Raw genomic sequence first — 21,359 nt, 5'->3', positions numbered from 1 at the left:
TTTGGGTTTTTTTTTTTTTTTTTTTAATTAGGATAAGAGCTCATAAATATAAAAATATTGCACTGTTTTCCTGCTGTGAAGTGTGTGTTCTAGGTGTTAGCTGTGTGCTAGACAGCAAATGTGGTTGGATTTTTAAAAAATGTTTTCATTTCTAAATGTAACCAAAACTAAGTCAAAATGCCAGAGTTTTCTGAAGTTTTGTGAACTGAAGCTATAGAAATACTTAGAAGGTAAGAAACTGTTGTTAACATTTAACTTCTGAGTGCGTGAAATTGTTGAATACTGTGCTGTTCACCTCTAACTAGCCTTTAATTTAAACAAAAGCTATAAAAGTACAATTAGGCTCCAGTCCAGTGAAGCACTTAAATATGTTCCTAGTTTTAAGTGTATGAATAACCCCAGTGAAGTTAAGACATGCTTAACTGCTTTACTTGAAGAGGACATTTCTTGAAGTAGTTATAATATATAAAGAACAATCCTGAAAGTATCACTGGGAAAGATGAAGAGAGGAGTAAAGTCCCATCTGCACTTCAGGATCTGACTGCTCTTGCCTAATGATTTATCCTATGGGGTCCTGATCCAGAGTTTATTGGGAGCTTGGGATGTGCTCCATCATCTGGTTGTCAGGCAGTTTCCTACCCCTGTCTACGGAGGGGAACACACAGAGCACATGCACCTTCATTTGTCCTCCCTGCCTGACTCAGGCCTTTTCTAAACATGCTGCTGCTGCCACCAGGCTCAGCTCAATCCCATATAGAGCATCTAAACATCATGGATTTAACAGTCCCATTTTCAGTGCTAAATCAATGTTCTTTATGCCTTTGTTCTTGGAACACTGCTCTATTTGAACCATAATTCTTCCCACATACCATAAACTTGGTCTGTTTTCACTCTGATAGAAATGGATCATTTAAAGAAGGAGGAGGAAGCCTGTGACCACTGTTCAAACATTTCAAGGCCATTGCTGGTTAGTGAAATCAGCTTGTGCACACCTCAGCAAGGTACTGGGATTACCAGGGAAGTTTTACCTTTCTGGGCTACAACCAGCCTTGCAGCTGCTGGGACCAGGCAAGAGTAAGAGCTTCTCACTGCAGTTTTGGCAGGCAGTGAAACCCAGTTTATGGCTGACCTCCCATTTTGTGGTTTACTCCTCCAATCATCCTGTATTTGTACATAGGTAGAGAGAAACATTCTGCTGCATAACAGAATCTGACCAAAGATTAAAGCTGGTCTCCTGTGGAATACACCGGACCCATTAAAGGAGGGACTGTTTGCCAAACATTGTTGTATATCCTCCCAAGACCATAAAAAACATTGTTAGCTGAAATAATAGTGGAAAGTTATTGCATTCCTCTATTCTCCTGCTTACCACCACACTGCAGCGTGACAGCAAACCTGTAATGAAATTTGTGAAGAGCTCTGCAGCACTTACCTTGAAAACTTCTTTATTGCCCTAGATTTCTAGGGAACACTGTGATATTCAGCCTCTGTCCAGAAGCAGCAACACCAGCTGAGGGAGTGAGATAGTCAAAATTCAACAAAAGTGCCTTGAATTTTTAATATTAAATACTTGCGGTACATTTTTTAATAGTCCAGGATAACTTTCTGTATTTACATATTATTATCTGAATAACAAATAGCTTCAAGGGTACATCCAACTGTTCCATGCAGATGGAAAATGGTGAGTTTACTCTTATACATTATTTATTGAAAATAATGCCTTTGATTTCATCAACTCCACTGTTTTTCCCTGATGTCTGGCATGGACTCAGAACTCAATAGGAGATACACTTCAGAGAAGGTGGTCTTCTTCAGATATGTAGTCTGCTTTTGGATATCTGGGCTGTTACCATCTCACTCCCTGCAGACCTGCTGGGATTAATTCTTCCTTTGCCATAAAGAACCTTTTCTGGGATCTTGATGCATCACCTTGAGTGGAAAAGTACTTCTTAACGGGAGGTCTGCTCACAGTGGCTGCTGGAGGTGCAGATGGACAGCTGCCTTCCCACTGCTGACAGGAGAGCAATGGCCCTTGGTGGCAGGAACAACAAGTGGTGCCCCAGGGTAGCAGCCAATTTTGGGAATGCACCCTAGACAACATTTTCTGGCTTCTTGGAGGGCTCTTTGTGAACCTTCCCTGTTTGAAATGTGAGGTTTTAGTTTTGGCGAAGCTCTGAGATGAGGGTGTATGTTCTCTGTCCTCCGTGGGCAAGATAGTTCCCAAAGTTGGACAAAAGGTAGTGTTTTCCTGCATATGTTTTGCTGGTGAGAACTTTGAATCAAATTGACACAATGCCTTTAGTTTTGCCTTTGTTTCATATCACTTCACCATTTTCACTGACATTTATGTTTCAGTTCAAAGAGCTCTCCAATCTCAAAGCAGAATTTTGTAAGATTACCTTTATGGGTTTTTTTTTAAAAGACAATTCTTCTCTAATTTTTACTTTTAAAGGATGCAAGCTAAAAATCCAGTTGGACCAGTGACCAGGATCTTTGTGAAATCTAGAGAATCACTGAACAAGCCATTTGTGTTTAATTGCCTAAAATTAGGCAGAATACATACCACTTGAAATTTAGTTGAGGCTCTTCCTTAAATTTAAGTGCAGCACCATTAAAAATAAAGTTGCACGGGGGGAATATGTTTTCTTTGGGGATTTTTCAAAAGCATTTGAAAGCAGATCTCAGCTTCTCCATTAATTTCCAATGAGCCTAATGCTTTGTGATGCAGCATGCATACAGCCAGAGGCAGATCTGAACGGGCACACCAGGGGATAGAGTGGAAATTTTTTACAGATGGTATTTCAAAACATATTAGTGACTCAAGTTAAGTTCCCAGAAAAAGGCAAATGCTTTTTACTATGGAGGGATCTGAGCGGGAGCTTTCAGCCATTTTTCATGTTAATAAAGGGGCTTGTTTTAAAAGTGATTGAAACTAGTTTTAGCATTTTTATATGTATAAATCAATAGTAGTATTAGACATGATGGTGTGTTTCTGGTATTGTTTGCCTGAGGAAAGCCAGAAATAGCTCACTGAAATAGAAGGCCTCTTATTTTATGTGTGCAGCAACTACTTCCGAAGAGTCTAATAATCCTAAATATAAGGGTTAATATTTTTTATGAGTAGAGTCATCTTCATGCTGTGTATGTTAACTATGCATATATATTGTGCTATCAGTCACTGATTGACAGTTCTCAGAGCTTTCTAATATAAACATAAAATAATGTGTCATAGAGAAGGGAGGAATTAAACCAAATAGAACAAGTGTGCTATAAAACAAAAGGCACAAACATGTATTGTTTGTTTGTTGGTTTGTGGGGTTTTTTTGTGCAGAGCAATTGGTCACAGTTGTACTGGCCTGGAATTTAAAAAGAAAGGAAAAAGGGCAAAAAGTAAATTGTCTAGTTCTCAGGAAAGACTTGTCCAATGTGTATTATTACAACTTCATGGGGAACTTTAATGTACCTGTGGAACTGCCTGAGTCCCAGCTTGAAAGGGCTCTCTCCTTCATGGATGTGTCACAGGATAGAAATTCCTGTAAATTTGGTCTTTCCTGTTGGAAATAGGACAGAGAAGAGAGAGTTCTAGGGTATAAAAGACAGTCATTTTAAAAAGGCTGCTGTTGTTCTTCATTCTGCAAATCCTACAGACATGAAATCCAATTGTTCAGCCTGGGAATATGGGAAATTCCCAGGACTAGATGTGTGCTGGAAGACTCGTGGTGTAGTGCCATCATTTGTGGTTGACATGAAAGGACACTTCTTCTTGCTACAGGAAGTGTCTGAGGTTGGCTCAGGATCAAGGAATTGGCCTGGTTTCTTGCTGATGAGTGTGGGGGATTGCTTTCTTAGACTTTTGGATGTGAAATAAGAAAAAATGTGTCAAGGGACATATGAAAAAAGGAGTAGATTTAAGATCTCACTTTATGTGAAAATGACCATCAGCATTGCTGTGTTCCAGAAAAGATGGAGGAAGGGTTATTTTAATGGATTTTCTCTGACTTACAGCACCAACAAGGATTGCACTGTATCTTGTAGCTGCACCTCTCCAAATAAATTAAGGAGAAAGGAGAAGTTGTTGATTTTTATTCTGTTGGATAAATCAAAGTGGAGGCTGTTCCATAAGGAACACAGTCTGTGAAGAAGGTATCTCCTGCTATCACCATAAGTTCTAGTTTTTCTGAAAATGACTCACTTCTCTTTTTACCTTGGTTGCAAATACAATGGGCTGCTTTTCTCAAGAGCATCAGTGTTCTGTTCCACTGCTCCCTTGATCACAGTTGTATTTGTATTATGTAATTCTTAGGGAATTCTGTCTATGGGCTGCAAAACGGGAGGGGAAAGTAAGAGCAAACCTTAAGTTCAAAAACTGTCCGTTTGGGGTTTTTTTCCCCCTTTGGATAGGGCAGGAAAAGCCATTCTTACTGGAAAGAGAATGTTATGGTATAATGCAGTTAACACCTTCTGTTGAGAAGGAGAATTAATTAGGAAGGAGTTGGAGCCTCTGGGTGACAGATTCATGATCCATGAAGCTAATCAGTTTTGTAGCCTGTCACTGCTTTTGCTGCAGACTGGTCAGCAGCTGGATCCCATGCTGGGGAAGGAGATGTTCGCAGCTTGTCACGTTTTCACTGTTGTGCCAGCGTGGAACAGGAAAGCAATGCTACTTTATTTCTGCAGCTCAAAAGTTACTGTTCCATCTAGCACTGGCTGTAAAGCCTCGGTGGGTTTCTGGAGAAGGAAATCAAACGTTGAACTCGCCACTAAATTTAGTGATTTAGCTGTGGTGAATCGTCTGTGCCTACAGAAGTCACAGCAGCATTTAGGTACTAAAAGGTAACCGTGTAGGTAAGACTACTCTGAGCCTGTGGTTTAACTGGGCTCAAAATGCACATTGACCTGATGATTAAAAGTAGTATTTGTTACCTTATTGTTAATCTTATTGATATTTATCTTTGTCCTTTCATTGATCATGTACCAAATGAGGAGCTGTTCTACCTACTTCTCCCACTGTGGCTGTAAAACAGGAACACAGACCATTCTGCAGCTTTCAAGGTACAGAGCATGTTGGGGTAGGGGTTTTTTTGTGCCAGAACTGCAGATGTTTCTTCACGCCCAGCAATTTCATCAGGTTTGTTAAGGAGAAGAACCCACAGTCATCTCCATCCCAGTGGTTCGTTGGAAAAACATATCTTGTATTAAATACTTTAAAGATTCATGAAGCAGCTTTAATTTTGTTTGCATTTCTTCCTGAAGGGTAAAGCTGTCAGAAATCTCTAAATGCATTGCCTAATCCATTTCCAAACTCAGTATATTAAGGTCTGCAAGCAAAACTCATTTTTAGACTTTAGCAAGTTTGCAGACAGGAGAGAAGGCAGGGGAAATAGAGCAGGAAGGATTTTTCTTTCCTTGGTAATGCACTGAACTACCTGCATGGCTGCAGTGGCAGTCCCTCATGAAAAATAGTGCAACCCAAATGGGCTGTAAGAGCAGCTCTGATAAATAGAGGACTTCACATGTTTCTGTTGGATCAGATACAAATAGAGTAAATACATCTATCAGGGAATGAGGGTTCAGACAAAAGAAAATTTCCTTCCCTTTGTTGCCTCCCAGCTTCCAAGGTTGCCATGAGCAGGTTCATGTGCAGCTGAGTAGCTTTTGTTTTCTCATGTCCCAGTTACTAATCTATGACCTTTTTATGTTAGTACATGATTTTATTTCCGAGGTTCTGGTCTGCCAGCTGAAGAGCTTTTCCTGTTTTCTTATGCCTGCAAAGGCAGTGCTCACAGTTGGGCTCAGGAGGCTGGCTGGGAGATGTTCATTTAAGGAACTGATTCAATGCAAGGTAAAGAATGAGTGAAAATCATCTCCAGAACAGAGAAAAATGACCTGACATCAAGCTCTCTGTCATGTACAAAGGCAATACCTCTGGGTTGCTGGCCAAGCTCTGCAGTAGCAAATACAGAGCGAGAACACTCAAAGACCTTTCCCAAGACAACAGCAGGATGCCTCAGGTTTGATGCTTGGCATGTTGTATGAAAGGTGCCTGAAGGGCTGTTTCACATATCAGGTCTAATCCATCCTCAGCTGGCCCATGGAAGTGATTAGCCATGGCACTGTCAGCCTTTGCTTGGGATCCCTGCTCCTAAACATCCCTGGTGTGTCCCTCCCCAGTTCACCTGCCTGCCCTGGAGACAGACCCTGCTTCTCGTGCAGACCTGAGCTCCTCTGCTGGTTGTGCACTGTGGGGCCTGCTGGCAGTTCATAATGCTAATTTAAAATCACACTAATATTAAATGTAAGCTGTGCCTGGCCAGCTCAGACCATCGTTTCCTACCACAGAGGTCAAGTGTATGCTCTCAATTCTTCCCGAACTCAGCAGTGTTGGGTGTTAATGAGGCCAAGTTTCAGCCATCAATTACTGTAATTTTCCTCCCTCACCCAGTTGCCAGAGTTCACAATGTGGTCATACCTAATGCAGAGAAGTGGAGAGCGTGCTGGTACCCAGCTCCCTTCCCTGGCAGAGCACTGGGGTGCCTTAGACACCCAGGCACTCCACTGCACAGCATCAGGGCTGCCAAAAAGGGATGGTTTCTTAATATCACAGTTCTCTTGGTGGTAAGGCTGAAGGATTATGAGGGTGTGCCTTGCTAGGACATCTTTGTACAGTTTGATTTCTTCACATTCCTGGTAATTTTCTTCTCATAAGAAATAATAAGCATGACTAGTCTCATGCTAAGCTCCTCCATCACCAGCCCATAGGTGTCTTGCCTGATGCTTCACATGTCCTGACACTCTGACTTTCTCTGCCTTGCACACAGGCAGGACTGACCCATGGCAGTGCACTTAATCTCTTGTCAGCCTCTGGCCAAGCAGAGGTGGCAGGAGGTGACAGCCATGGTTGTGCTCTGATGGCAGTGTGTTCTTCTGTGTGACTTGCTAATGTCACTGTTTGGCTCAGTGTGTCAAGTGCTGGTTAGAGTTTCTTGGAATAAAGGAAGTATTAACTGTAAATTGCTGTGACTGGTATCCAATTAGAGAATACATTGGGAAGAACTTGGGCGACAATCCAGCAAAGCACTTAAGCACCCACTGATTTTTAAGGAAAGGCCCCTTAACAGGGATTGCTCATGCTCTCAAACATCATCAGTAGCTTTTTCCAGTGGACCAGTATTTCCTCCTGACTACCTCAGCACATCCATCTCATTTTCTGAAGTGACCTAAGGAGCTGGGAGTTCAAGGTTGACTTGAAGTCTGAAGGAAATAAACTCCTAAATCACTGCTGTGCTTTGAAAAGTCTACTCAGCTGGACAGCTGCTTTTGCTGTTCTTCATCCTCACTGCAATAAATAAAACTATGACAGCTTTTAAACCACTGCTAAATTATGAGCTTTGCCTTTGCCCATCTAGATGTTCTTGGTTGCATTGGGATTACCCAAGATATTCCAATATGTAATGGTCAGGGTATTCTTTCCAAATGCAGCCATAATGCAATTTTTCAGCTATGTCTTCCTCGTAGAAAAAGGGGACAACTGGCAGAAAGAAGGTGCAGTGAGAAGGGATAGGGATGGACCTAACCCAGGTGCACCTCTACTTCTGACACTTGTGGTCATCCCACCTTTCCTTTAATTGCTTGTCTCTCTATGTAGTAAATGCTGCTTTGACTGACCTCTCGTTCTTGCTGCACTCGCTCCTCCTCTGCCACAACCTCCTTTTTGTCTCCAGACTTCGGTTACATGTTTTCTCTCGTCCCTTCTTTCCTGCCAGCTCTTGAGTGTTGATGCAGTAACACTGTAATCAATGACAAGTACTCAGGTCTCTGGGCAAGTACTGCTGGGATGAGGAGTTATGAATAATTGCACTTTACTAGAATTCATAACTGATTTCCAGAGGTTACTCAGCAGTCAAGCATTTGTCGCCCTCCTCTATCCCCATGACTGCTGAGAGTGGGGAAAAAAAGTGATTGTTATGCCAAAGTAATGAGCAAAGAGGTCAGAAAGTTTGATAAGAGCAGGAGAAGTCATTCCCTGTGATTTCATTAGCGGTGTTTTAGAGAGCAGGTTCAGTAATTGCTGTGGTAATTCTGAATGGCTTTTGACTGTGAGAACACATAGGTATTTTTTTAAAGTTAGAATATTTGCTAGTGGGAGAGAGTTCCACTAAAATAAGGCAGTATGATAACGACAGTTAGAGAGGGGCATGGACTGTGGGCTTGGGAAGCAGGAGTTCTGCTCTGTGCTGTGTGACTTCTCCAGGCCTCAGTTTTCCTTCTCAAAATGGTCTATGGTAACATGTATGTGTTAGTGAGCAGCACAAAAGCAAATTGTGAATCAGGATGTAGCTGCCTTCCAAGGTGATGGCTCAGAGGGAGCAGATTTGTTTTGCAGATACTTCAGTGTGTGCCTGTACAACAGCCATCACATAACTGTTATTGCTGCACAAACTGCAAAGTCAGAAAGGGTGGCAAATGCTCCTTGTATGGGCAAGTGCAAAATTTGCTTGAGTGAGCCCTGGTTTTGAAAGTAGGAGATCCAGTTCTGAGCTACCAGCAGACCTGCTGATGGTTCCCCTGGGAGCACAGCCAGGGGGTAGCACTGTGGGCCTTCTGCAGGTTGTTTTTGAGCAAAGTCATTGATATTCCTTTGGTTTTGCAGAGGTGCTTTTAACCTTCCAGGGAGTGAGAGCTGCTACAAACATGTGTACGTGCTCATCCCCTTTGTCTTATACAGGTTGCTGCTCCTGGCTGGGTTGCTTCTTTTGAGCTTTTGCCACATCTTTGTTCAGGGTTACAAAGGACAAAGTCTGCAAATCCCCCTATGGGATGGAGAGCAAGGAGGAGAGGATGCTCTTCATCCCACTTGGCCTCCCAGTGGCTGCTTGGGTTTTAATTGTGCCTCTCTTCCCTCCAGGTGCAGACAGATGAGCTACCCCGACGACCTGCCCCAGATCTCCGTGGTGTTCATCTTCGTGAACGAGGCGCTCTCGGTCATCCTGCGCTCGGTGCACAGCGTGGTCAACCACACCCCCTCCCACCTGCTCAAGGAGATCATCCTGGTGGATGACAACAGTGACAACGGTGAGCATTCCCAACCTTTCCTCCCGCTCTGGGATTTCTAGACGTGGAACGTAAAGCAGAGGGAGTTTGGTCACTGCTGGCCAAAATGCTTATTTTTTTAACGTTGGATGAAACACCTTTGAGTCGTTCTGCATTAAAGCAGCTGGGGGAGGAGGGTCATACGTGCAACCACAGCTAATAATCATTGACTCATATGTTGGTATAAATTAACATACCTCTGTTGAAGTCAGTAGAATTTGCAAGAGTTCATGTTTGTTGATGAGGGGCTTGATTGAGCCATTTGCACAAAGCTGTGAGTAAATATTGACTGTTTGTGTAACAAATAAACATTATGTGGGTAAACCCTGTTGATTTCATTGAAATCCTCACAGAATAAGTGACATTTGTGATAGGCAGTCTTAATAGGACACTTCTGTCCAAATTTTCAGATCCAGAGGAACATTGTCATTAGTAGACTAAAATTTTAAATTCTACTTTCAAGGAAAAATGGGGCTACAGATTCTCCTTTAAGATAGTTTCTGCTCTTTTACATAGTAGCACACTTTTTTCAGGATTTAAAGAGGTGTTGATAAAGTCAGATTTTGAGCCTGATTTTTTTTCTTTTTTTGAGATAGGGAGTAAATTTGTGTGTGAGAATGAAACAGAACGGGCACAAAGCACATGCAGCTTTCAGGTCATCTGGTTCACTCGTGTAAAAATAGCACTTGTGTTGCAGCAATCCAAACTCAGAACATACATACATATAGAGTGCTATAGATCAGCACAACACAATCAAGTTTGAAGAACTCTCAGGATACAAGGGACTAGCAGTGTTGTTGTGTTTTAAGTTGTTATACCTTAGTCTTCTAGAACTGCTGCATCTTCTAAAATCATCTTTATTTAAAATAAGCCTGAAGTTTAGCATTTCCTTCACAGAATAACAGCTTTAATTAAGTGTTTCAGTTTTAAGTTACTTTTACTCTTCAAGATCCCTGAAGAGAGAGGAAGGTTGAGAGAAGAAAGAGCTCAAACAAAACTGAATTCCAAAACATACAGGTTTAAGAAAAATGTTAATGCAATTCAGATTTCACTTATGGCAGCGTAACCTATGGAGTAATTATGTGAGATTGCAGAGTGCTGGAGTCAATGTAATACTGAGGAGAACTGAACTCATTGTTTCTCAGTGAACTCTTCTGTGGCTTTTCTCTGCTGCTCTTCCTGGTAACTGGAGATTTATCAGGTCTTTGATTCCAGTGATAATGATCCTACTGGGTACTATAGATCGCAAGAATGAGGATTCTAACATCCTGGAAGCTTCTTCTAGTTTTCCTAATAAATACATTTGAGCAAAAGCCCCATTATGAATAAGCTGCAGTGTAAATGAATTACTAAACTAGATTGATTTTCAAAAAATAGAGAGAGCATTTTGGTAATTTGCCTGTTTATAAACCTCTTGAAATGAGGCTGAAAAAAGGGTGAATGAATTCTGCTCTGTCTGTGATTGAATGCCTGAAAATGAACAAAAGAGAAGTCTATTTGAGATCTTCAGTATCCATTTAGTTCAATGGGAAAGAAGCCTGGTATTAAGGAGTCTTGATTATATTTAAGGGAAAACCCTAAAATGAAGAGAAATTAATTGTGATCTGAATTAGGTCTTGACCCAAATCCATTGAGGTTATTTTTCAAACTCTTACTGAACAGCATAAATCAGAACAAATAATCACCAGACTGCCATGTTACACTGCTTTGTGGCCAGAGTTGCTCCTCCAGAGGCCACTTGTAACCTAATTCAAATCATCAGAGAATTAGAATAGTAATTATTTAAAAATATTTTGGCAAACTACCTCTTCAAAACTATACTCAAATCCATCAAGCCATATTAAACCTGGGCAAATCTCTGATGTGTAGAGAATTTCTCTGAGCTGATACCCGTGGAATTAGCCCATGCCACAACCACAGTACTTGGTTTGTATCTGTGAGAATGAGAAAGGATTTAGGATTACTTGAAGGATCTCTTTCCCTTTCTGTTGCAGAATAAATTAAAGTAAAGCATAACATTGCAGGGCTTTTCTCATTCTAAATGTCTGTGGTTTTTTGTTTGTTTTTTTTTTTTTGTCCTGCAGTTGAGCTAAAATTTAATCTGGACCAGTATGTCAATAAAAGATACCCAGGCCTGGTGAAAATCGTGCGCAACAACAAACGAGAAGGACTGATCCGAGCCAGGATCCAGGGCTGGAAAGCAGCAACCTCTCCTGTCGTCGGCTTCTTTGATGCCCATGTGGAATTCAACATTGGCTGGTAAGTGCTGGCTGTCCCCAGGGGCAGGCTGGCTCTGGGACAGTGGGCTCTGTGTCTCAGGGGCTGTGCAAGGATTTGCTCAGCGACAGGGAAGCTGAGGAGCCGTGGGGGTGAGGTGGCTGTGGGCTGGTGTCACCCCATCAGCAGTTACTTTGGAATAATGTCCTTGATTATTGCAACATTGCTGAGAGTCTTCTGCAATGACTGTAAGATCCATAAAAAAGCTGCTGTGACTGGTCTAGGACAGCTCAGTAGAGAGGGAAGTAATTGTAACTACAATGGATGTGAAATCCCGGGAGCCGTCAAATGGGGAGACACCATTAAGGACCTTTGGGCCAGATGCTTTCAAATACTTCTTTTACCTCCTTGTCATTTTCTGTCATTTCGTCTTGGAAAGTTGAATACCAATCTGATTTCCTCATAAATTTTCTTGCCTTTACGTTTGCGGGAAACATTAAATTATTTCCTGCATTTTTAATGGAGCTTGAAATTAGTGCACCTTTCCTCATCCTCCTTTGGTTTGCAAGGGAAGAACAGTCTTGGGTTTAATGGGCCAGATCTGCATTTGGAGTAAACCTTTGTAGCACCACTTGGTGGCCAATATTTTGCATTACTTGAAGTGGGGACTGAAGGAACTGATATGTACAGTCAGCTGAAAAAGGGCTGCTGGGACCTTCAGCATGTAAAATGTGTGTTTTCCAAAGATAGGCTCTTATTTGATAATGATGATGCAGAGTTATGGTGGAAATGATTATGCTCTGCAATTCTGGGAGATATCCTCAAATTAAAACTAAAAATAGCTGTACTTACAACTAGGGAGAAACTTAATTGCAAAGGAGTGGAGTGTTTATTTTTATATGTTCATGAATATCTTTATAAAATGGAAGATGCAGTAAAATAAGTCTTGTAGTGCACCTGGTTTATGTTCATCCCATTTTTTTTCCCTAGGACTATGTTAGACTATAATAGCAGTTGTAGTAGTTTTCTAGAAGCTTAAGAGCTGGTTTAATTTATTTATTTACTTTTAAAGCAAGTAGGTCTTTCAAATCATTGCAAACATTCATCTAGGGTAATATCAGCTATGGGGCAGGATTGGGGACTGGGGAGAGCATGCTCTGGGTGCTGTTCCCAGTGCTTGTCCTGCCCAAGCTGCAGTTTTCTGAGTCTTATGGAGAATTTTGTTATAATTTTATGAAGGACATTGAGATCTGACTGATGTGCTGTACCCAGCCAAGCTCGGCAGCGGTGTCAGTAAGCAGGAAAGGGCTTTGTGGTTGCTTTGGGGTTTGTTAGGGGTTTTTCTGAACCTTACTGCGTTGCATTAATGTCAGAAAGGGTTCAAATCAGCAGAGCAAGAACGCAGACTGCTCAGTGAATGAGAGAGTGTGTATATGGCCGAGATAAAGAGTGTCTGCATTTATTGCATCCTCCCTGGTCCCCTGTCCTTTCCACAGCATGCCCAGTGTGCTGAGCTGGGCTCAGCAGCTGCTCTGGGATCCCTGGGCTCTGGAGCAGCCCCAGCAGGTGTGTGGGGCCGGCAGACACATGTCTCATGTCCCAGAGCCGTGTGTGCTCCAAGTGCTCCCCACTGGGGTTCCCACTGTTCTTCCACTCAACCCTTGTGGCTGCTGAGCCACCTCCAGCCCTGCTCTGCCAACCTCCTCCTGGTTTTAGTGCTGCCCTGCTCTGCCCACCTCCTCCTGCTTTTAGTGCTGCCCACCTGTGCACATGCGGGTGCCTGTCAGCTCCATTTTCATCTAATCTTCTTTTACTGGGAGGGACTAAAGTCCTTCCATCTGGGCTGCTTTGTTTTTCCCCACCAGGTTACAATTACCCACACTCCCAGCCCTATAAACTTGGGAGTGAGGCAGGAGTCTCTTGTTAAGGTACTGCTGTTCTGTTCTCCTATTTAGGTGCATCTTGAATGAATATTTCCCCCCATTTTCAGTGCATATTTGTGTATTCAGAGGCCACATGGATTGCTCCCACTCAAAGCTGTCTCTGGATTATTTGTGAGGCAATTAAAAAGAAGCCAATTCCTTTACCACAGAAAAGAGCATTAGCTTTCTGTTTGGTTTGTGTTCCATCTAAAAGTCAAGTACCTGCAGTGCAATTCTAGTCTTCCAATCTATGGCTGCTTTACCTGCCTAATCAGTTGGCAGATTAACTCATATAGAATCAAAGAAGGACTTCTTCACTTTCTCATGAAATATCCAGGACCAATAACAAAAAAACTTCTTTTAACAATAGTGGGCCATTTACAGGTGAATTTTGGCCTTATTTCTCATTATAGCATTTTATGGGCTCTCACAGCATTGCTCTCCAGGGACACTTCTTCTAAACTAAAATACAATCTGGTAGGATATAAAAAAACACTCTGCAACCTGGCAGGTCAAATAAGCCATTGAATTATTTATTTTGCTGTGCTTAATTGCTGCTTTTTGGCTTCTCAGGTGTAGAAATATGTTATTGCAGAGCAGTGATTTTTGACTGACCCGTTCCCCTTAAGGCTTTTGATGGTGTGAGCCAATACTGCTGCTGTGAGAGTGGCTGCCTGAAAGGGAGGCCATTGCCATTAATTCTCAAATGGAATTTTAAACTAAAATTACGTGATAATGTATTTGTACAGTTCATGTGTAAAATTCTACCTCTCCTGCAGTAGAACCAGGTCTGTTTTTAATGGTTACTTAACAGGAGTCAGCAACCCAGCAGAAGCAGTGGGTATGAAAAGCTGCTGTACTTTCCTCTCTGAGGGTATATTTAAGCTGGTATAGCTCAGTTTCCCTTCAGTCCTCTGAAGATTTCAGCATTCCTGCCCTGACTTTTGTATTAGGTCCCCCCACTGTGTGCTAAGCCACAGTAACCCTGAGTGCAGACCATCACATCCTGGATGCTGATTGTGTTGCAGAACATGTAGAGCATTGTGTAGACTCCTGTCTTTGAGAGATGGGAAAGAATAGCACGAGGAGGAGAAGAGAACTTCCCTACACTGTGTCTGGGAGCAGGAAAGAGAGATAGCAGAGGTAGGGTGTTAATTCTCTGGGTGAGAAAAAGGACACATTGAGTGAAGGAGAGCAGAAATCAGTAAGTGAAAGGCAGAAACCACAATATATTAGCAGCCATAAAGAGGGTGCTAGGAGCCATAAAGGAAGACATAATGATAGAGTATTATAGTTACATTCTGTCTTAGGAATTGCTTTTGCTCCTATCACTGAGGTAATATCAGAGCACTGAATGGAGTTATGCAGTACCATGGTAATTAAAATTTTGCCAGACAAAGGGGGAGTATCAATAAGGAAGCAGTGAAGTAAGAGGATTTAATCAAAAGATTTCAATATAACAGGGAGACAGAGACAGCCTGACACGAGAAAGAGAACCTGAAATATAAGCTGAGTATCCATCAGACTGTGTCATACAGATCCCATCATTATGGACTATGCCCGAAGTTGGCAGTGCTTTAAAAATATAGAAAACTGGTGTTTTAATGAACTACAAAGAACTAAAGATCAAGATCCCTGGGTCTGTGGATGATACTTTGCAGGTGCTGCTCTATCCTGTGAGATGCAGTGCAATTTGCTGCAGTGGCTGTGAGCAATGGACTCCTGACATGGTGTGTAAAGGAAAAAGGAAGTTGATTTCCTCCTGGTCTTCTAACTTTGGTTATCCCAAGTGCTCTGTGACAGAGACATGGTTATGCTTTTGTGGAGCACAGCCACAAGGTCTTTGTCCCCCTGAGAGCTCCCTTGTAACATTTTCATGCAATGAGCTGGAAGCCAATCTCTGTCAGCAGGTGAACTCCCTGTCCCCCCTGTTCAAGCTCAGTTGGGTCTTTGGGGACCTGGTAAGGTCCAGATGGTTCTTTTTTTCTAGTGAGAGAGGTGGTGAAGGTGAGGGCAAAACCATCTTTGCAGTTGTTCCCCTGTGCATTCCCTCCCCTCTGGAGGGTTCAAGCACATCCCTCCTGCCCAGGACATGGTTCATGGCAGCATCCCTGCTACCATGCCAGGGTTGACCTGGGATGTTTTATTTATGCAGAGGAAAGGACATATGTTTATTAAGGGTGTTTTTTCTCATCCAAAGCCTTTGGATCAATTTGGTAACTTGATGGAATACATGTTTTAGATAGCAAAAGGGAACTAGCATCATGTGAATGGAGAGGAAAGCGTGAACATAAGCCATGTGGGCCCTTCAGATCCATGGGACAGTGCCAGCCTACATTGAGAGGACGTACCAGAAAAGCAGCTTCAACTATTCATCTACCTCAGCGACCTGGAGTGTTCATTGGAGCATCCTCGTTGCTTTTCAGTGGTGCAGAAAAGAGCTGTTGAGATTTGGCAGCCAAAGAGCTGATCTTTGACTCTGCACCTGGCTGGGGGCTGCAGGTCTGAAACTTCCCTGGGCACACAGGAATGCCAATAGAGATATCAGGGAGAGCAGGTGGGGAATTCCTCTCTTTTCTCTTAGAGACCCAGGAAGGGAGTATGAAATTTATTTCTTTTTCAGTTCTCTGAACACTTATTTACAGGAAAGGCATTCTGCATTAAATATTCCTCAGATGGCCTCAGTGAAGAATTATGTGTGCCAGTAGATCTGCTTGTCTGCATCTGATAAATGTGTATTGTCAGTGAAATGTGAGGTAGCGTATAAAATCATGCAAAATAAGCTTTCAGTTTACACAGCTTTTTTTTTTTTCTTACAGTCCTGTGTTAAGTTTACACTTCATGGTATCTGACAGTGGTAGAGCCAGAGTAAAATACGGTGTTAAACCCACTGAGGCATAAAATCGAGCAGATGAGACCATGTTGTCTTTCATTTCTGTCTTGTAAGGACTCTTCCTTAAATGCTTGCAAGAAAAAGAAATTCTGATTTGTGAAAGCTGAAAAAATAAAGGCTGGATTTTTTTTTTTTTTTTAATGTCCAATTCTTCATTTTTCATTGGAGTAAAAATTAACGTAGTGGTTGTGGAGAGGAAAAAAAAGATACATGCTTATCTCAAAAGAACCCAAAGATTAGGGTATTTGTGTACCCACTTGGAACAGGGCAGAATTTGAGAGACATTTCCCAATGCAATTCCTGTCATTTAGGAAAGGATTTACTTTTGAACCAATTTAGAAAAAGTGACATTTGAGCGGCGGTGAGGAATTTATTGACAAATGATTGACAAATCTCAATCATTCTGATTAAGAACTGGAGAGTGGGCTTTGCTTCTCAGATGCTACATGTTAGCAAAGCATCCCTGAAGTTGTGAAGGCTATTGAAGTAGCAGAGTTGGGCAGCTCTCTGACCTGCAGCAATCATGTGGTTTCCCTAACCCTATGTTGTACCTTTTTAAAAGTCTGCTTGAAGTCAGCAGGTGTTTTTACATATTTTAAAAGGTGAATTATATAATCATGTGCACTGAGGAGCTCATAACTAACTTCTTTTTATCTGTGTTTTTTTTTTTTTTCTGGAAGAAGCTGTTCTTTCTAGCATTGTGGAAAATCAGACTTCCCCATGGCATGAATTCTCCAGCAGTCTGATAAGGATGTGAGGCAGCACACGGTTTTTGTTTGCTGTGCTTTCCCGTGGGGTTTGAGCTGCTCTGAATCAACCCAGTGTTAAATACAGAATGCATATATGTTCAGAGATAGACTTACAAGGGGATTAGAGAAACCTGTGATAACACAGTTTGACCCCTGCCTTTGCTCTCAGTCTTCTTACAGGCTTATTCTGTACTCTGGGTTAAATTCTGCCTTTCACCTCTTTTTGCCTCCAGTGTTTATCCTGGGAGCACTTAGTCCTTGAGACCCACAGTTCTGGCATTGCTGGAACTCCCAATAAAGTCATGGGTGTCCAACACCTTGGGAAATCCAGTGTTCATGCAGGAATCTTCCAACTGGTAGGCAAGAGCATTAAATACATGTGCTGTTTGTTTGGTGATATGCTCAACACACTCTGACAAATCGACACATCATTTTGTTGTGAGTTTGCTCCTGATCAGAGATTCCTTCCACAAATCCCCCAGGAGAGTTTCTGAAAGGAGGAGTCACTCACCAAGGCACCTGCTGTGGATGTTGTGCCCAGCCTGTCCTGGTGCCTTCGGGAAGCCCACTGAAATCCTGGAAAAGTGATGTTGCTTCATGGAGTTCCAGCTAAGCTCTGTCAGTCACAGGGATGAGTCCTGGGAAAGAGACTTCAGCACTATATTCCTGTATTGCTGGAACTGCTTCAGAGAAATAAAACCAAAGTGGAAACACCCTTTAGCCCGGTGGGGTCTGTAGGAGAACTGAATTTACTGTCCTTTCTCTTCTGGGTTTATCTGCTCATCAGCAATCTATTCAGAGTGAGAGGAGGACACTGACAAATGTGTATTTTAAGAGAGGAAAGAAGGGAGGATCTTCATATGTCACTCAAATTTCAGTCCAAATTGTCTGCTTGGGTTTTATTAGGTGAAAAAAAACAACTGGCTGCTGTGAAGCATTACCTTTAAAGCTGAATCTTTTGATTATGTTTAGTTTCCTGAAATCCATCAAGTCTGTGAATATGCCTGGGAGAACTTTTGCTCTTGCTCCAGTAAATAACTTGTTAACAATCTGTGCTACTCTGTGCCCATAAAGCACATCGGCTCAGATACAAGGTAGGAACCTAATATTTTTGCATCTGTGAAAAACAGAGATGAATCTCAAAATTCACATCTGGCTTATGTACCTGATCAGGCAGGGCTGAATCCTTCAATCCTGCCTCACTGCCAGCGGTGGCCACGTGGAAAGAAAACACTCAACATATTGCAGCTCATCACCACAGCATGTAGAACGTACTTGGACTTCAGCAACCCCTTCCCCTCTGTCCTTTCAGTCCTGTGAGCTGCCAGAAGCATCTGACTTCTGCAGGTGCACAGAGGAAAAAACAAGACAAGGGGGAAAAAAAAACAGAGAAAGAATGCTGGTGTCTGTAAAGAGGGTGGGTAAATCTGCATAATAATGTAACAGTTTAAAATTAGGGGAAAAAAACCCTAGAAATTACTAGGAAAGATTTAATCATAACCCTTTCAAAAACCTGAAGCAATTAGACAAAGCCAGAGTTCAGAACAGAGGACAGTTCTATCCTGGATTTTCTCTTTCCATCTGTGACTCAGAGCCTGCTTTCTTGTGGGTGTGAACATATCTGGGGAGTTAGATAGCTGTGCAGTCTGTCCACATACTGAACCTTTCCTGTTCCTAATACCCACAGGGATATGATCACCAACAGAGGTAGAAAATCATCTCCATGGGTGAGATGGGAGCTTTAGAAAAGGAAGTTGCAGCAGTTGCTTTCATCCCAATTCAGTCCATGACCTTGGCATGGCATAGCTCGAGGGCGGAGATATTGGAGAAGTGGTATCTTGAACATTTACATTTTTGGGGTGGAGGGGGACAGAAGCAGAACTTTGATCACATGGACAGCTTACAGACGCCTCAGATTTCATGGAAGTTCAAAATCTGGGATTTCACATTAACAGATTGATAGAGATTAATGGAATTTCATCGTGTGTTTTGACCCAACTGTTGCATTACACTCCAGAGATCCCTCCTTGTGCCATTCAGATGCAAAGCACTGTGTCAGGTGGTAATAAATGTGAGTCATACAACTGGAAAAACACAGGAATTAGTCAACTGTAGAGTGACAGGAGTAGTTTGGTGCTGGCTGGTGTGAGAGCAGCCCCAGAGCTGGGAATGGATTGTTCTTTGTGTAATGAAGATAGCAAGGACCTAGGTTAGCATTGCCAGGACTCAAGTATTGGATTAACACAATCACAGATATGATTAAGGGCTGAAAACCAGAGTGACTGTTAAATATTTTCTTCACATTCTTTCTCTAACCATTATGTGGGATACACTTCAGCAGTCCAATTTTAAGCTGTCTTGCAAAGTAGCAGGCTAAATTCCCTTTTTATTCAAAATAATTCAACATTATTAATCTCACCTAGTTTCAGTGTCTGCATTATTATGAGAAGCATCTGACTGTAAAAGTGCCAGCCTCCCTCTCCCTCTGCTGAGAATGAAAGTCTGAGGCAGTTACCTTGGATGTGGGGGGTCCTTTGCAGGCATCTGACATTAAGGGAGGAGAATTCCTTGTCTCCTTTTAGCTTTTTCATTACACAATCTCAGTCTACCCTATAAAGTAAAATACTTGAAAAACAAGCACACAAGGAGGAACTGTAGAAGAAATTTGGAACCTCCAGGATGGTTTTAAGTGTGATGGTTAAACAGTCTTGTTCTGTAACCAGGGTCCTGCTCCAGGTGCTTTGCATGGAGGGTGATCTGCACCAAGGTCATTTTTTTACTTTAAAATCTTGAAGAGGAGGATTCTTCTTCCTGTCCAACAATTAGTGGCCTGTCATTAGTGACACCTGTACCTGTTGTTTGGTATTTTGAAAGCCTTTGTTGCAGAGGCCAGAAGGGAGCTGGGGGCACTGGATTTGTGATGGGAGTGTCTGGCTGAAGTGTCCACTGTTCTGTGTTTTCTTCTGCTGCCTCTAAGGTGGTAAGCACAGATAACATGATGGAAAGAACTGAGCAGAATCAGCTTTTCTGCATTAGTCCCTGCTTTGTTGGATTTGCAAGAGTTTTTCTGCTGTCCACCCACTGGTTTTTAAAACACTTAATCTCATAAATATAATCTCATATTGACAACAGAAGTGGCTTGTCCTGATTTGGAAGGTCACATTGGCTCTTTATGGAGGTGCCAAAGTGTAGCCCAAAGACCACATGAATTGAGAGTCTGCATCATGTGCTGCACTGTCCTGAGTCTCTCATTTGTTTCTTGTTTCTCCAACAGAAAGAAAAAAAAAAACTCCTTTGAGTCTGGGGTATAGCTCTTTAAATGTCATGAAAACAAAAAGAAAAAAAGTTTAAAAAAAAGTATTGCCAAAAATAGAGCTGAAATCACTGTCCTCCTTTAGGCTGCTGAGCTTTCGTGCTTCTGTGGAGATTTTTGGTACCTCACAGGACCTTGGGCTTTGACAATATAAGTACTGCACCTAAAATTACAGGTGGCAAGCAGTAGTAAGGGTGACCTCAGGCCATTCCAGTCATGAGGGATCCATTGATTTATTCCCAGAATAAATCAAGGAGAGTAACAAAACAATATGTGTTGAATAGGAGATGAACATCTCTTTTATAACCTTCCTGGCCAGAGGAAATTTCTGTGACTTGCAATGTCATTCTTTTTTTCCCACCATGCTTGTGATCATCCTTTTTATTAAAACTTCCATTCTCTGTGTTATTGGCATCCAGCTGATAAATTCAAATGTCAGTTTTCTGGAGGAATCCAAATTAAGCTAGTTTAAGTCTCTTGCTCTTCTCTCCAGATGCAATACTGTGACACCTTGTCTTTTTGTCAGTTATGCTCTGTTTTGTGATGGTTTATTTGCAGTAAGCAGCTCATCATCAATACTCAAGGGTTTCACTGAATCTGTGTCTATTTTTACTCATGTAGGAGCAGCAAAAAGAAGAGAAGGCAAGCAGTACACAACCTCATGTAAGCAATAGGGAGACTGTGTACAAAATGACAAATATTTTGGCTGTATTCAATTACAGAGAAATTTCTGTCTTCTTACAGAACAGATCAGAAAATTTATGATAGTTCAGATGGAGGTAGTGAAGACTGAAAATGCAGTTTGAATTAACTTTATAAGCCTTTCCCTTTCTGTTGCCCTGCACAAGAAAATTCATGGTAACAAACTAAATATAACAAACAATATATAAAATAACAAACTTGAAACCATGAAGGAACAATTGCCTTTTAACCAACAGCAAAAGGAAAATGAGAAAAGATCAGTGTTCAAATCCCACTACCTTTGTGAATCGCAGCAAACCACCATTCCCTTAAAGATACATGTGAGAGCTCTGCAAAATCTTCAAAGCTTGTTTCAAGGGGAAACACAGTTACAAAGGGCTGAACCAGTGGCTGTTTCTAATACTACTTTGAGGAGTGATTTCCACCCTTATGTAAGTCTGCTACCTCTTTGGATCACTTTCTCTGTAAATTCA

General features: G+C 41.9%; 1 protein-coding gene across 2 annotated transcripts in view; it reads left to right on the top strand.

Annotated features, from left to right (window-relative positions):
* Positions 1-21,359, top strand: part of GALNT9 (polypeptide N-acetylgalactosaminyltransferase 9) — a 135,535-nt gene that overhangs the window by 34,925 nt on the left and 79,251 nt on the right. For both annotated transcript variants that reach the window (XM_027732985.2, XM_039378902.1), the window contains exons 3-4: positions 8,906-9,072; positions 11,175-11,349. In XM_027732985.2, the coding sequence (XP_027588786.1) occupies positions 8,906-9,072; positions 11,175-11,349 (342 nt within the window). The remainder of the gene's footprint in view (positions 1-8,905; positions 9,073-11,174; positions 11,350-21,359) is intronic.

The sequence above is a fragment of the Pipra filicauda genome, unplaced genomic scaffold (genome assembly GCF_003945595.2).
Source record: "Pipra filicauda isolate LSUMZ 115617 unplaced genomic scaffold, ASM394559v2 scaffold14_size4853619_pilon, whole genome shotgun sequence".
In the NCBI taxonomy this organism is placed as follows: domain Eukaryota; kingdom Metazoa; phylum Chordata; class Aves; order Passeriformes; family Pipridae; genus Pipra; species Pipra filicauda.
This window is presented reverse-complemented; position numbering and strand designations above follow the sequence as displayed.